Source organism: Pristiophorus japonicus, chromosome 7, assembly GCF_044704955.1.
Source record: "Pristiophorus japonicus isolate sPriJap1 chromosome 7, sPriJap1.hap1, whole genome shotgun sequence".
Taxonomy (NCBI): domain Eukaryota; kingdom Metazoa; phylum Chordata; class Chondrichthyes; family Pristiophoridae; genus Pristiophorus; species Pristiophorus japonicus.
In genome coordinates, this window is record NC_091983.1 from 112,372,460 (window position 1) to 112,389,136 (window position 16,677).

Consider the following 16,677-nt stretch of genomic DNA (forward strand, 5'->3'; position numbering starts at 1 on the left):
CTCTAACTTATCTAAAACTCCATTACTCACATCCTATTCCATACAAAGTATTCTCGCCTATTATCTTTTGCCACACTGACCTCCACTGGCTTCCCACCTCTCAGGAAACTGACATCAAAAGTCTTATCTTTGTTTACGTTCCCAACATGGCTGTGCCATACCCTACTTCTGCAATCTTCTCCTTTACTACACCTCACAATACTATGAATTCACCTCCTCCAGTTGCTCCACCATTGGTGATAGTGTGTTCATCACAGCCTTCATGCTGTAATTCTCTTCGTAAAACCCTCCACCTTGTTCCTTCTTTCGCTATCTTCAAAAGCTCTCACAAAACCTAGCTTTTTGACCACTCCTCCGGCCATTTTTCCTAACTTTTGTTTGATGTCCATTCTCACCTGTGAAGCAACTTGGGATGCTTTACTATGTTAAAACTATTACATAAATTCAAATTGTTTTAAATTCAAGTTATGCAATCAGACACGGTTCTTACTTCATTTATTTGATTGGGTATGCAATTCAAAACTAGTTAAGTTACTGCATTTTCACACGTCCCAATTGTCAGCGAATATAAACTATGAAGTTGTTGTTTATCTGTTTAACTGTTTTAGCAGTAGGCCGATAGAGTCCTACAAACCACTTTCGGTAACTATAAACATAAATCCATTATTTCTTTAAACACACAGCAGATTATTTCTGATTTTGTTTTCTAATTGTGTGAATTTAATTTTGAGCAAAGTTTTACAAGTATGGAACAATTATAATTAGCACAAAGAAAACAATATATGACGACATGAGAATCAACATATTATTTACAATGTAAAGGTACAGAAAAGCAAGACAAATATAATGCACAGCAGAATGAAGCACCAAAAGTATCATCTAAGTATCAAAAGGCTGTGTTTGAAGTTTGGAGGCGACTCAATCCTATAAGCATACTGAAACGTTTTTCATATAATAACCAATCACATATTTAAATATCAGTTCATATTTAAACATATTAAGTTAAACAATTATTATTTAGCATATCCTGTTTAAAAATTATTCAGCCACACATTATGATAAACCAATAAATGATATGCAAACAAAATGATAATACAATATATTTTTATTTTAAAACAATTAAAAATCATTCGCTGACATCAATAATTACATCACAAACCTATAATAACATTTAAAAATTAATTTTATTATACAAATTCGACCACCAATGCTTGCTTTCAATGCTTGCTTGGCTTCAATTTAAATCACTTTGTTTAAAACATATATAACACATACAATTTTTATTTTATTTAGTGATATAATTTGAGAAAAGCATGCTCTGTGCTCAACAAGGACAAAGCCACAAAAAGAATGAAAAATAAAATCCTCACTTGAATACTATTTGAATTATGATGTTGCCAACACAATCTTTCCTCTTCATATCTATGAAAATCAGTCATGTGCATTTGATTCAAGCAGGTGTTTGTTTAGTGCCTCTTCCCACCCTGAAATGCTCAGCTAGCTTACCCAAACCAGTTTCTAGACATTCACAGCAATCTAGAAATCCATAAACCAGTTGATTTATGTATTTACCTCAGGCTCTTTACATCATTATTCCCTTAGTTTAAGCAAATTGACTCTAAAGTGCTAGTAGAAAATAACTTGTAGTGAAAGTAAATGAATAATGAATCACAGTGCTTTGACCATATTGCTAAATTATATTTTTACCATTCTGAATTATTTACTGCTCTCAAAAAATTAAATTTATACGCTCTGATCACACGTAAAACTCTTCTCTAAAACCAGGAAACAGTCAATGCATTGCTGCCTCTTGGAAATTAAATTGAGGTTCAAAGGCCCATTGGAACACAAGTGTGTCATGAATTCAAACAGTAGTTTAATCTAACCCTATGCACCTATTTTCTTTTTAAATATCAGCATAATAAATTGGCTAATGGCAGCTATGGAGTAGACCAATCAACATTTATAGCTGTTTAATGTCAATATTCAAAAACTGCAGCATATAAGAAAGATAAAATGATATTAGCTAAGAATAATTGTGAATTGATATTAATAAAGGATAAAATGAGCTGCAATTAAAATGAACTCTTTTTGGGATAGGAAGTAATATGAATGTTCAAATGTTGCCATTTAATATATGAAAACCTAAGATTCCAGTTTGACTGCTAAGATCTCAGAGGGTGGTTCTGGATATCCTTTTTGGTATTTGCATGGTCCTGTGTCCTGAACTATGAGAATAGCTCTTAAGCTAGTTCGGTGAATATCCACTGACTGTTGAGCAAATACAGATGAGGCAAATAACAAATTTCACGTAGACTCAAGTGCCAAAAAGCATTTGCAACTCATTGCTGGAAATGTAATAGACTGCACACCAGTGTAACTTGCCGAGACAGATAATTTATAATGAGTTAAAGATTTCAAATCTATAGATTTAATCAGGATCCATACTAATATGCTATGCAAATTAGTCTGAAGCAAATGCAAATGAAACGAATACTCTTCAGAACAGCTTTCTTTCCAAATAACTGTTGTGTATGCATGCCTGTTTACTGTGTGATGTCTGTAACACTGTTATACCACACTGAATGTACCCTTATACTGTACACACCTTACCGGTACACCAGAGGGTGCTGCTGGATACCTAGGGGTTGCCTGCACACGGCAGGTGACCCAGTATAAAAGGGAACTCATAGCTTGTTGTCGTCACTCAGGAGCTGCTAATAAAGGACTACAGGTCTACACAGTTTAAGTATCACACCCTGCCTCGTGGAGTCATTACTAAAGGTGCCTACATACGCTACAACTGGCGACGGGAATAAGAGGTCACAAACTACACGCTCAACATGTCTAACCACAGCAACCTTCAGCAATTTACAGAGGGGGAAGATTGGGATGCTTTTGTGGAAAGATTGCAACACTTCTTTATAGCCAATGACCTGGACAGGGACACACTGGCTACACTACCAAACAAACGCAGGGCCATCCTGTTGAGTAGTTGTGGGCCCACCATCTACGGTCGCGTCAGGGACTTACTAGCCCCGGAGAAGACAACCACCAAGAGCTGTGAGCAACTTGTAACAATCATACAGGAACAACTAAAACCGAAAGAAAGCATTCTCACAGCCAGGCACCGGTTCTACACTTACCGGCGACCTGAGGGCCAAGAAATTGCCAAGTATGCTGCACACTTAAGAAGACTAGCTGCACCGTGTGATTTTGACGACCACCTTAATGAAGCACTAAGGGACATATTTGTCATCGGAATCGGCCACGAAGGCCTCCTACACAAATTGCTCTCGGCTGACACCACGGTCACCCTGCAGAAAGCAATTCAAGTGAGCCAGGCCTACATGGTTTCGGCCAGCGACTCCAGGCGAATACTGACCCAGGACTCTAAACCGGCAAGCGCAGTGCATCGCATGGATACTTCTAAAGGCAGAAATGCTGCCCCAAGTTCCGCAACCTTGAGTCCGCCACATGGGGCAAACCGGATGGCCCCGTGCTGGTGCTGTGGAGGAAATCACAGGGCCCACTAGTGCCACTACAAAGACTATGTATGCAAAGGCTGCAAAGAGAAAGGGCACCTTCAGAGAATGTGCAGAGAAGGCTGTACACACCGTGTCTCTGATGAGTTGGCTGATCACCGGGGCTCCGACACAGATGAAGATGAAGCTGCTCAAACCCTGGAAGAAGTGTATGGAATCTTTACCTGCTCCACCGGAAGTTCTCCATGGATGATGGAAGTGGACATCGATGGAGTCCCAGTCTCCATGGAGATCGACATAGGGGCGAGCCAGTCTGTGATGAGCCAAATGACCTTTGAGAAAATTTGGATGAACCACCGGAAGTTCTCCGTGGATGATGGAAGTGGACATCGATGGGGTCCCAGTCTCCATGGAGATCGACATAGGGGCGAGCCAGTCTGTGATGAGCCAAATGACCTTTGAGAAAATTTGGATGAATCCTGTCACTCGACCAAAACTGTCTCCTGTCCAGGCAAAGCTGCTCACCTACACCAAAGGTAAAATCCAAATCGTTGGCAGTGTAGACGTCTAGGTCTCCCAGGGCGGCGTGTTGCACAAACTCCCCCTGTGGATTGTAGCCGGCGACAGTCCCACGCTGCTGGGCAGGAATTGGATGAACCGGGTCCACATCAGGCGAAGTGGCCTTGTGGAAGAAAAGACCACCACAGCCCTCCTGCAGGAAAGTCAGGAAATGGCTGCAGCACCAGCAGCACAAGGAGAAACACATGTAATCAAAATGGCCACCGCCATGCCACCAGTGAGCATGGAGGAGCATCACATGACACCGAGCGGCCAATCGGATGGGAAGGCTCCCCAAAGAAATTTAAAGGAGAAGTTTCAACTATTTGAGTACATGGACTTTAAAGCTAAAGATGCGATTGAAGGGTGCAAGTATGAAAATGTACGCACTGTAACAATGAATTGTGATGCTGGTTTAACTAATGTGATTAATGATATGAATGCAGGTGTCAGTAAGGTTAAGAACAAGTTTATTATGCTTAACAGTAATGATAGAGATTGTGAAATGCCTAATGCAACCATGTCTGTTGAAACCAGGACACCCAAAAGTGATGCAAATGCTAGAATGTATAATGCAGGCTCGACTATGTGTGATCAGAGCCAAGGTGTCATGTATACTGGTAGGACACTGCCAAAGGACATTGGGTCCTACAGGGACCATGCTGATGCCAATGGAATCCCCCTGTGGGAGACCCTCAGGTCCAGCAGGCTACCTGACCATGTAGCCTGGACCTTTGGAACAAATGTGATGCCCGTTGCAGGACACACACACAGGCAGTGGGAGCAGACCCACTACAGGGACAGTGGTCAATGGGCAGCCCAGCCACCACCAATGGCAACCGGCACCAGACCAGCCCTACAGCCCCTGGCCACCAGGGCCAACAACAGGAGCATGAGGCTAATACCCTCCAGCTTCCCTGGCAAACCCTAGGATGACCTGACCCTCATCCCAATTGGTGGACAAGGAGCCCTCCCAGGCTTGTGGCCCTGCCCACCACCCCACAACTACCCACATCACAGTGTATACACACCATCCACTGCTGCCGTGGCTAGCCTTCCCCGAGGGATCCTACAACAGTGACACCCACTTGGTCTGTGTGTGAGGGAGGGGAAACGTACGAGGCCAGCCTCAAGAACAGAGGTCACACCTGGCAACCACACAACCCTCACCACAACCTCCCATAGCCCACCACTGATCACCTCCTCTGGTCATGACAATAAGGATATGAAAAATGCTCAGGGGGGAGTATTGTTGTGTATGCATGCCTGTTTACTGTGTGATGTCTGTAACACTGTTATGCCACATTGAATGTACCCTTATACTGTACACACCTTACCGGTACACCAGAGGGTGCTGCTGCTGGAGACCTAGGGGTTGCCTGCACACAGCAGGTAACCCAGTATAAAAAAGAACTCACAGCTTGTTGTTCTCATTCAGGAGCTGCAAATAAAGGACTACAGGTCTACACAGTTTAAGTATCATACCCTGCCTCGGGGAGTCATTACTAAAGGTGCCTACATACACTACAATAACTATGCTGGCTTAAATTGCTTAGGTCACACAAACAAAATGCTACTTTTCTCAGGTAATCTCTCACTGACAGCAGAAAATTAACGTGTCCGTTTACCAATGGGAATTGAAACTTTCAAGTTAATAATGTTTGCAACAATAAAATCAGTGTATATATTTTATATATCTATATATTATATAAATGTATTGAAAATGGATTAGGAGCTACACTATTACATGTTAACCGAATGTCAATACTGAATTTTAGACTTTCCAACTGAAGTAGCTGACGTACAAAGTAACGACTAGGTAAGAAACTTGTTTAATTGTAAGTGACCTCAATCCTAATTTCCTTTGAGGTTTTACTACTGTATTGTTTCCATTTTACAAGCCATAAGAACCAATGTTGACAGTTACATCCTCCTGCTTATCACTGCTTCAGTGCAGTGTTTTTTACAGCCATTTCCCTCTGAATTTTGATTTCTGTCCCTGGATGCGACAATAGTTCTCTTATCTGATTAAGTTTGCACAGTACTGTAATGGTTTCTTTCTGTAGAGCTTTCCTAATTACGTCTGCATCGTGCTTTTTCCCTGAAGAAAAAAAGATAAAAATGTGTTTCATTTAACAAAAGCTGATTTAATTTGACTATTTATGATTCAAATTAAAAAATGTTAAAGAAATATACACCGTGTCATTAGCACAACCAGCATTATAAATAAATACTTGTAGCATCCATGTGCACAAGCCGATTCAGCTTACATATAACTTAATTTTGTGAAATGAATATATCTGCATAGTCTGTTGCAAGAGCTCAAACAGTTTTACATATGGACTATCTTCAATCATTTTAGATTTATTCTGTTCTATTGTGTTTCACTACCTTTGCTGCTATAATTTTAAAAAATAGCAGTTATACAAATTAAATCATTGAAATTGGTGCCATGAAGAAGAATCAAATCAAGACTTTCAGACACTTGAGACCCGTTTGTCATGTGAGGTCCAAACACAAACATTTAGCAGAAGGCCACTCTTTCCTTCAGTAGTTGCGTTGGAGAACCTTGGAAGAATAAATTGTGAAGGTCTGGATTACTTCCATTCAATTTAAATTTTTCCCGAGCTTTTTCATCCTTGGTACATTGAACGTTCGAGACAAAGATCATATGTACCCATAAAAATACTCTCTGCACACACGTGTTTTAAAATGTAACATTTTCACTTCTTGTTGCCATTGTTTGGATCAGTGTCTTTAAACGTTTTTGAGCTGATTTGCTGCCCATTTGTGTTCTGTTTTGCTTTAGTTTGTGTTTCCTCTAGGTACTGCTGTACAGCTTTAATCACTGCGGTCTCCACTAGACGTTTACTCAGTCTGACCAGTTCTTCCTCATCAGGTTCATTCTTTTCTCCTACACACCACAACAAACAAAACAGGTCAGGTATCACCTTCAGAGCAGAACACACCAAATATTTACTATATTCAGCAACAACAACTTGCATTTATATAGCACCTTTAAAGTGGAAAAACATCCAAAGATGGTTCACAGAAGCACAACATAATTTCTTGTTTGTGACCAAGTTTACACAATCAATTTCTCTGTTGAAGCATTAATAAAATATTTCAAATTTTTTTCCATGTGAACTACATTTATGGACTGGTAGGTGCATTCATTGTTTTGAGAAATGTTCTATCGCTCAAACAAAATTCCATAAAGGACCCAATGCGAATGTCACACTATTTTTTAATGCTCATTAGGGTTATTGATGAGGGATGCTAGTGCTGAGGACTGAAACTCTTTTCACTTCAGGCACCCAGTGTTTGTCATCCCAGGTCAGGAACAGCATGTCTCAGCCCCAACCTCAAAGTAATGCCCAGTACTGTAATACTGAAGGCTATCTGGTTTCGATTACAGTTTTGAGTTGAATGCCCATACCCCAATAAGAACTGAATTGAGACTGTCCAAATTTATTTCATGCCTTATAGTCAACAAATGGAATAGATTTCATCCCATTAGTCTGGGTTGGGTTTAAACCTTGGTCCCAGATGGGAAAGGTCACTGGGCTATTCAGTTTTCCAATATTCTGACCCTTATCAAACAGCATACAGCAGATTTGTCTTCAACTCAGATGACTAGTCTGATGTTGTACGAGTTTTATCCAGCAGCAAACTGGTGATTGAGATCATCAGCATAAGTATATACAGGTGCAACGTCCCAAATCCGGAACTCCAAAAACCGAAATTGTCCAAAAAACGGACATTTTCCACATAGGTGATGGAGTCATCCGGAATCCGGAATTATTGTTCGAAAACCATACATTTTTGAGGCAAAAAACAAAAACCGGCATGGATTCAGTTGAAGATTCCGGATTTCAGACAAGAAAATCAAGTCTAAAATCTGAATCCTTGACCAAATCCATGCCAGATTTTGGGTTTTGCCAGTTTTCGAACATCGCCGCTCAAAACCCGGTACGAATTCAGTTGAAGATTCCGGATTTCAGACTATTGATTTTCTTGTCAGGAATCCGGAAAAACCCAAAAACTAGCATAGATTTGGTCCTGAGAATTTTGGATTTTGGACGTTGTACCTGTACCAAGGCTGTACTCTGCACAAGACAAGAATGCTGTTTCTCTTTTATTTTAGCAAACATGATCACAGGCACTTTTCTTCACATCCTGCAAAGAGCAGACTGGCAGGCATTGATCTCTCGTTTTTCTGTGTTCTTTACAAATTTTGGTTACATTCCCCATGAAGAACAGGCTGGTAGTCAATCTATTCTTCAAAGTTCTTTCCTAAAAATATTTTTAACATCATACAGTCAAAGAGAGCGCTCCATTCATGTGAAAAAAACATAAACCTCAAATCAGGTTTCATTGTTGATACTGTAATCCTTCAAAAAAGTAATTTGGTGCAAATTTACAAATCATCTAAAAGTATTAAAACACAAAAAAACAATCTGCTTTGTTAAAATGTTGTCTTTTTTGGTTACAGATTCAAAATGAGAAACAAAGCATGGAAGTTTAATGGAATTGAGTGCACAATTACTGTACAAGAATTGGATCACACTCATCTAACCTAGATACAGTTTAAAAAGAGGCAGCTCGTGCAGAGCACGGAGTGCAGCAGCAAAGAGTGGCATTTGTGAGTTTGGTAAGTGGGTGAGTTTTAAGAGCTATTCTCTTTAAACCATTTGGAGGCTGGAGTAAATTGTTAGTGGCAATTGCCAGTAGCTTCTAAGTAAGTAGCAGTTTAATTTAAAGGGGAAAAGTTAAATAGTTGGGAATCTTTCAGGTTTAGGCAGAGAAAAACAAGGTAACTCTCCAGTAGGAGGCAATTAGCAGCTAGTTAAAACCAGTTCTGTAAACGACTGACCAGTAGTGAGTCATCTGACCTAGATACAGTTTAAAAAGAGGCAGCTCGTGCAGAGCTCGGAGTGCAACAGCATTGAGTGGCATTTGTGAGTTTCGTAAGTGGGTGGGTTCGGGCAAGCGGGGGTGGCAGGTGCTGTTTTGTCGTGTTTTTCCTACCAGCGCTGATACTAGAGCAGCTGATAAGGAGAGCGAGAGTAGGAGACGGAGGCCGAGAGACCAGCCCAACCAGTTGCAGACAAAGATAGAGGGGTGCAAAATCGAGAGGTGACGTCACAGCCAAGCTGGTAAGTGGTTGGCTGTTCGACTGGTAAGTATAGCTCTCTTTTAGACTGACTTTTAGATTGGTTTAATTGGCAGTGAACTACGAAGTAGCTGTTTGGTGTTTAAGTAAATTTTAGTAAGTAAATTAATTTAAGGGTTAAGTCATGGCAGGAGAGCTCGGACCCGTGTCATGCTCCCCCTGTGCTATGTGGGAAGTCAGGGACACTGTGTGCGGGAAGTGTGTCCAGCTGCAGCTCCTGACAGACCGCATGACGGCACTGGAGTTGCGGATGGACTCACTCTGGAGTATGCGCGATGCTGAGAATGTTGTGGATAGCACATTTAGTGAGTTGGTCACACCGCAGGTAAGGGTTAGGACAGATAGTGAATGGGTGACCAAGAGACAAGGCAAGAGCAGGAAGGTAGTGCAGGGGTCCCCTGCGGTCATCTCCCTCCAAAACAGATATACGGTTTTGGATACTGTTGGGGGAGATGACTTACCAGGGGAAGGCACCAGCAGCCAGGTTCATGGCACCTTGGGTGGCTCTGCTGCACAGAAGGGTGGGAAAAAGAATGGGAGAGCTATAGTGATAGGGGACTCTATTGTAAGGGGAATAGATAGGAGTTTCTGCGGCCGCAACCGAGACTCCAGGATGGTATGTTGCCTCCCTGGTGCAAGGGTCAAGGATGTATCGGAGTGACTGCACAGCATTCTGGAGAAGGAGGGTGAACAGCCAGTTGTCGTGGTACATGTAGGTACCAACAATATAGGTAAGAAGCGGGAAGAGGTCCTACAAGCTGAATTTAGGGAGCTAGGAGTTAAATTAAAAAGTAGGACCTCAAAGGTAGTAATTTCTGGATTGCTACCAGTGCCACGTGCTAATCAGAGTAGAGGGAGCAGGATAGTTAGAATAAATACGTGGCTTGAGCAGTGGTGCAAGAGGGAGGGATTCAAATTCCTGGGACATTGGAACCAGTTCTGGGGGAAGTGGGACCTGTACAAAAGGGATGGTCTGCACTTGGGCAGGACTGGAACTGATGTCCAAGGGGTACCATTTGCTAATGCAGTTCGGGAGTGTTTAAACTAAAATAGCAGGGGGATGGGAACCTATGCAGCGAGATAGGGCGAAGTAATATGGAGTCAGAAACAGATGGTAGAAAGGTAAAAAGCAATAGTGGAAGGCCGAGTAAACAAAGGCAAGAAACAAAAAGGGCCACACTACATCATAATTCTAAAAGGACAAAGGGTGTTAAAAAAAACAAGCCTGAAGGCTTTGTGTCTTAATGCAAGGAGTATCCGTAATAAGGTGGATGAATTAACTGTGCAAATAGATGTTAACAGATATGATGTGATTGGGATTACAGAGACGTGGCTCCAGGATGATCAGGGCTGGGAACTCAACATCCATGGGTATTCAACATTCAGGAAAGATAGAATAAAAGGAAAAGGAGGTGGGGTAGCATTGCTGGTTAAAGAGGAGATTAATGCAATAGTTAGGAAGGACATTAGCTTGGATAATGTGGAATCTATATGGGTAGAGCTGCAGAACACCAAAGGGCAAAAAACATTAGTGGGAGTTGTGTACAGACCTCCAAACAGTAGTGATGTTGGGGAGGGCATCAAACAGGAAATTAGGGGTGCATGCAATAAAGGTGCAGCAGTTATCATGGGTGACTTTAATATGCATATAGATTGGGCTAACCAAACTGGAAGCAATACAGTGGAGGAGGATTTCCTGGAGTGCATAAGGGATGGTTTTCTAGACCAATATGTTGAGGAACCAAATGGGGGGGAGGCCATTTTAAACTGGGTGTTGTATAATGAGAGAGGATTAATTAGCAATCTCGTTCTACGAGGCCCCTTGGGAAAGAGTGACTATAATATGGTGGAATTCTACATTAGGATGGAGAATGAAACAATTAATTCAGAGACCATGGTCCAGAACTTAAACAAGGGTAATTTTGAAGGTATGAGGCGTGAATTGGCTAGGATAGATTGGCGAATGATACTTCAGGGGTTGACTGTGGATGGGCAATGGCAGACATTTAGAGACCGCATGGATGAACTACAACAATTGTACATCCTTGTCTGGCGTAAAAGTAAAAAAGGGAAGGTGGCTCAACCGTGGCTATCAAGGGAAATCAGGGATAGTATTAAAGCCAAGGAAGTGGCATACAAATTGGCCAGAAATAGCAGTAAACCCGGGGACTGGGAGAAATTTAGAACTCAGCAGAGGAGGACAAAGGGTTTGATTAGGAGAGGGAAAATAGAGTACGAGAGGAAGCTTGCAGGGAACATTAAGACGGACTGCAAAAGTTTCTATAGATATGTAAAGAGAAAAAGTTTAGTAAAGACAAACGTTGGTCCCCTGCAGTCAGAATCATGGGAAGTCATAACGGGGAACAAAGAAATGGCAGACCAATTGAACAAGTACTTTGGTTCGGTATTCACTAAGGAGGACACAAACAACCTTCCGGATATAAAAGGGGTCAGAGGGTCTAGTAAGAAGGAGGAATTAGTCAGGAAATTTCCTTATTAGTCAGGAAATTGTGTTGGGGAAATTGATGGGATTAAAGGCCGATAAATCCCCAGGGCCTGATGGACTGCATCTCAGAGTACTTAAGGAGGTGGCCTTGGAAATAGCGGATGCATTGACAGTCATTTTCCAACATTCCATAGACTCTGGATCAGTTCCTATCGAGTGGAGGGTAGCCAATGTAACCCCACTTTTAAAAAAAAAAAGGAGGGAGAGAGAAAACAGGGAATTATAGACCGGTCAGCCTGACATCAGTAGTGGGTAAAATGATGGAATCAATTATTAAGGATGTCATAGCAGCGCATTTGGAAAGAGGTGACATGATAGGTCCAAGTCAGCATGGATTTGTGAAAGGGAAATCAGGCTTGACAAATCTTCTGGAATTTTTTGAGGATGTTTCCAGTAGAGTGGACAAGGGAGAACCAGTTGATGTGGTGTATTTGGACTTTCAGAAGGCTTTCGACAAGATCCCATACAAGAGATTAATGTGCAAAGTTAAAGCACGTGGGATTGGGGGTAGTGTGCTGACGTGAATTGAGAACTGGTTGGCAGACAGGAAGCAAAGAGTAGGAGTAAATGGGTACTTTTCAGAATGGCAGGCAGTGACTAGTGGGGTACCGCAAGGTTCTGTGCTGGGGCCTCAGCTGTTTACATTGTACATTAATGATTTAGACGAGGGGATTAAATGTAGTATCTCCAAATTTGCGGATGACACTAAGTTGGGTGGCAGTGTGAGCTGCGAGGAGGATGCTATGAGGCTGCAGAGTGACTTGGATAGGTTAGGTGAGTGGGCAAATGGATGGCAGATGAAGTATAATGTGGATAAATGTGAGGTCATCCACTTTGGTGGTAAAAACAGAGAGACAGACTATTATCTGAATGGTGACAGATTAGGAAAAGGGGAGGTGCAACGAGACCTGGGTGTCATGGTACATCAGTCATTGAAGGTTGGCATGCAGGTACAGCAGGCGGTTAAGAAAGCAAATGGCATGTTGGCCTTCATAGCGAGGGGATTTGAGTACAGGGCCAGGAAGGTGTTACTACAGTTGTACAGGGCCTTGGTGAGGCCACACCTGGAGTATTGTTTACAGTTTTGGTCTCCTAACTTGAGGAAGGACATTCTTGCTATTGAGGGAGTGCAGCGAAGGTTCACCAGACTGATTCCCGGGATGGCGGGACTGGCATATCAAGAAAGACTGGATCAACTGGGCTTGTATTCACTGGCGTTCAGAATGAGAGGGGATCTCATAGAAACGTTTAAAATTCTGATGGGTTTAGACAGGTTAGATGCAGGAAGAATGTTCCCAATGTTGGGGAAGTCCAGAACCAGGGGTCGCAGTCTAAGGATAAGGGGTAAGGGGATCAAGGGGTATGGCGAGAAAGCAGGAAGGGGGTACTGAAGTTGCATGTTCAGTCATGAACTCATTGAATGGCGGTGCAGGCTAGAAGGGCTGAATGGCCTACTACTGCACCTATTTTCTATGTTTCTATGTTTCTATTTAGGATCGAGCTGAGGAGAAACTTCTTCACCCAGAGAGTGGTGAACCTGTGGAATTCTCTACCACAGAAAGTTGTTGAAGCCAATTCACTAAATATATTCAAAAAGGAGTTAGATGTCGTCCTTACTACTAGGGGGATCAAGGGGTATGGCGAGAAAGCAGGAATGGGGTACTGAAGTTGCATGTTCAGCCATGAACTCATTGAATGGCGGTGCAGGATCGAAGGGCCGAATGGCCTACTCCTGCACCTATTTTCTATGTTTCTAATCCCAGGAGATAAAAACAAGATTGCTACTTCCCAGAATGTGACCAGAATACTGCTTAGCATTCACTTTAATTAAAGTGGTACAGACATTAAAAGGAGATTAACAAGTGGAACAATGTTTTCTAAATTTAATGGTCTCATCCAAAGAAGAACATGGTTCATGAAAATGCAGAGTTGATCTTCACAGCACAATACAAAATGTATTTCCTAAAAAGAATGACACTGACATACATGGAAAAGGTAAACCGTTGAAGAATTGCCTGTTCTTAACTTGTGGACTGGGCGAGAGATGACTACACTATTCAGTCAATATCATGCTTTGAAAGCAGATTAGTTCTTCATGGAAAACAACTTATCACTCTATACTTAACTCATAATTTGACAAGTTAATCTGTAGAAGAGGTAAAATAATTCAATAGTACCACTTCTGAATACAGGAACTTTAATAGCGAACTGCATCACAAATTTGTTGATTGAGAATTATTTTCTTTTCTATAAACCGATCCATATCAGGAACAATACATTAAAAGTATGGTGTGTAGGTATGTCCCAAATATTACATAAGATTAATGGATACTTGGGAGTAATTACAGGTCAGCAATATGATCAAGAAGGCTAGATGAAGTCATAAACTACAAAGTCAAAAATCAGGTATTTTATAATGTTCATCTGAACAGCAAGGTTAGATCATTTTACATAATACATGGTTAATATTAGTCAGCTTTGGTGTTTCTGGCAGTTGATAAAAATGGTTTTACGCACAATGTGGTGTTCCTCTATCAAGCTAATTTTACTTTTAGAAGTGCTTTTTGAGTGAAGACAAGGAAGAAAGGATTTAGGTAGCGCCTTTTGGGACATCCCAAAGTGCTTTTTCACAGCCAATAATAGCTCATGGAATTGAAGGCAAATTACTGACCTGGTTAGGAAAATGGCTGAGCAGCAGGAGACAGAGACTAGGGATAATGGGCAGTTACTCTAATTGGCAGGATGTGACTTGTAGTGTCCCACAGGTGTTGGGGCCTCAATTATTTATTAATGACTTAGATGAGAGGATAAAAAGCCACATATCCAAGTTTGCCAAAGATAGGAAGCATTGTAAGCAGTGTAGATGGAAGAATAAAATTACAAAGAGATATTAATAGATTAAGCGAATGGGCAAAACTGTGGGAAATGGATTTCAATATAGGTAGTGTGAGGTTATAGAAACATAGAAAATAGGTGCAGGAGTAGGCCATTCAGCCCTTCGAGCCTGCACCGCCATTCAATAAGATCATGGCTGATCATCACCTCAGTACCCCTTTCCTGCTTTCTCATCCACTTTGGACCTAAAAGGGATAGATTGGAGAAATTTCTAAATGGTGAATAGCTAAAAACAGTCAAGGTTCAAAGAGAGTTAAGGATCCATGTATGAAGGTCATTAAAATGTCATAAACAGGTACAGAAAATAATCCAAAAGGCTAATGAATGCTGGCCTTTATATCTAGAGGTCTCGAATACAATGGGGTAAAAGTTATGCTACAGCTATACAAAGCCCTCGTTAGACCACACCTGGAGTACTGTGTTCAGTTCTGGGCATCACACCTTAGGAAGGATATATTGGCCTTGGAGGGAGAGCAGCATAGATTTACCAGAATGATATTGGACTTCAAGGGTTAGGTTACAAGGAGAGATTACACAAACTAAAATTGTATTCACTGGAATTTAGAAGGTTAAGGGGTGATTTGATCGAAGTTTTCAAGATATTAAAGGAAACTAATAGGGTATATAGAGGGAAACTATTTCTGCTGGTTGGGGAGTCAAGACTAGAGGACATAGCCTAAAAGTTAGAGCCAAGTCTTTCAGGACTGAAATTACGAAACAGTTTAGAAAATGGCAATTGATGCTGGGTCAATTAAAATTTAAAATAATTTAAAATCTGAGATTGATAGATTTTGTTAACTAAAGGTATTAAGTAATATGGGGTAAATGTGGGTATATAGAGTTAGGTCACAGATCAGCCATGATCTTATTGAATGGCGGAACAGGCTTGAGGGGCTAAATGGCCTACTCCTGTTTCTATAGTTATGTCTCCTAACAGGTTTGCAGAGTTTATAAATGAACGATACAATTGGAATTCTTCATACTGAAAGTACTCCCCTCAATGTGGTGTTCCTCTATAAAGCTAATTTTAGTTTTAGAAGTGCTTTTTGAGTTAAGACAAGGAAGGAAGAAAGGATTTATGCAATGCCTTTCAGGACATCCCAAAGTGCTTCTTCACAGTCAATAAAGTACTTTTGAAGGATAGTCACTGGTAGACATGACAGCCAATTTGTAAACAGCAAGATCTCACAAACATATATTAAATAAATAACCAGATAATCTGTTTTGGTTGTGTTGGTTGAAAATTAAATGTTGGCCAGAACACGAGGAAAGCGCTCCCCTGCTCTTCTTCAGATAGTGCCATGAGATCTTTCCCATGTACCTGAGAGGGCAGACAGGACCTCGGTTTAATGTCTCAGCAGCAATACAGCACCTCTGACAGTGCACTGCAGGGACTGTAATAAAGCAGGAACACCCATGATCAAGGACGGTTAAGCACATCTCAGGATATCTCTATGTTGTCATAATGGTGGAGCATTGTCATAATGAATCAAATCACAGGGAAGAGGATGATCTAATAAACAACAGCAGCATTTATATAGCGCCTTTAATGGATTAAACTGTTACAGGGTGCTTCACAGGATCGTTATCAAAGAAAATTTGTCACTGAGCCAGATAAGGAGATAGTAGGGCAGGTGACGAAAAGCTTGTCAAAGAGGTAGGTTCTAAGGAGCGTCTTAAAGGAGGAGAGGTAGAGAGGCAGAGGTTTAGAGAGGGAAGACCATAGCTTAGAGCCTTGGCAGCTGAAGGCACAGCTTCAAATGGTGGAGCGATTGAAATCGGGGATGCATAAAGATGCCAGAATTGGAGGAGCACAACGGGGTTGAAGGAGGTTAAAGAGATATGGAGGGGCAAAGCCAAGGAGATAGTTGAAAACAAAGATGAGAATTTTAAAACTGAGGCATTGCCGGACTTGGAGCTAGTATAGGTCAGCGAGCATAGGGGTGATGGGTGAACAGGACATGGTGTGAGTTAGGATACAGGCAGCAGAACTTTGGATGAGCTCAGGTTTACGGAGGGTTCAATGTACAGCACAATGCACAGCTCTCCCAATGGCA

General features: G+C 41.5%; 1 protein-coding gene across 2 annotated transcripts in view; it reads right to left on the reverse strand.

Annotated features, from left to right (window-relative positions):
* Positions 1-1,134: 1,134 nt before the first annotated feature.
* Positions 1,135-16,677, reverse strand: part of LOC139267243 (A-kinase anchor protein 7) — a 238,466-nt gene continuing 222,923 nt past the window's right edge. Inside the window, exon 8 of one of the 2 annotated variants that reach the window (XM_070885252.1) lies at positions 1,135-6,144. In XM_070885252.1, the coding sequence (XP_070741353.1) occupies positions 5,984-6,144 (161 nt within the window). In that variant the 3' untranslated portion in view covers positions 1,135-5,983. Of the gene's footprint in view, positions 6,958-16,677 lie in introns of both variants that reach the window. The other variant, XM_070885250.1, reaches the window with a different exon arrangement.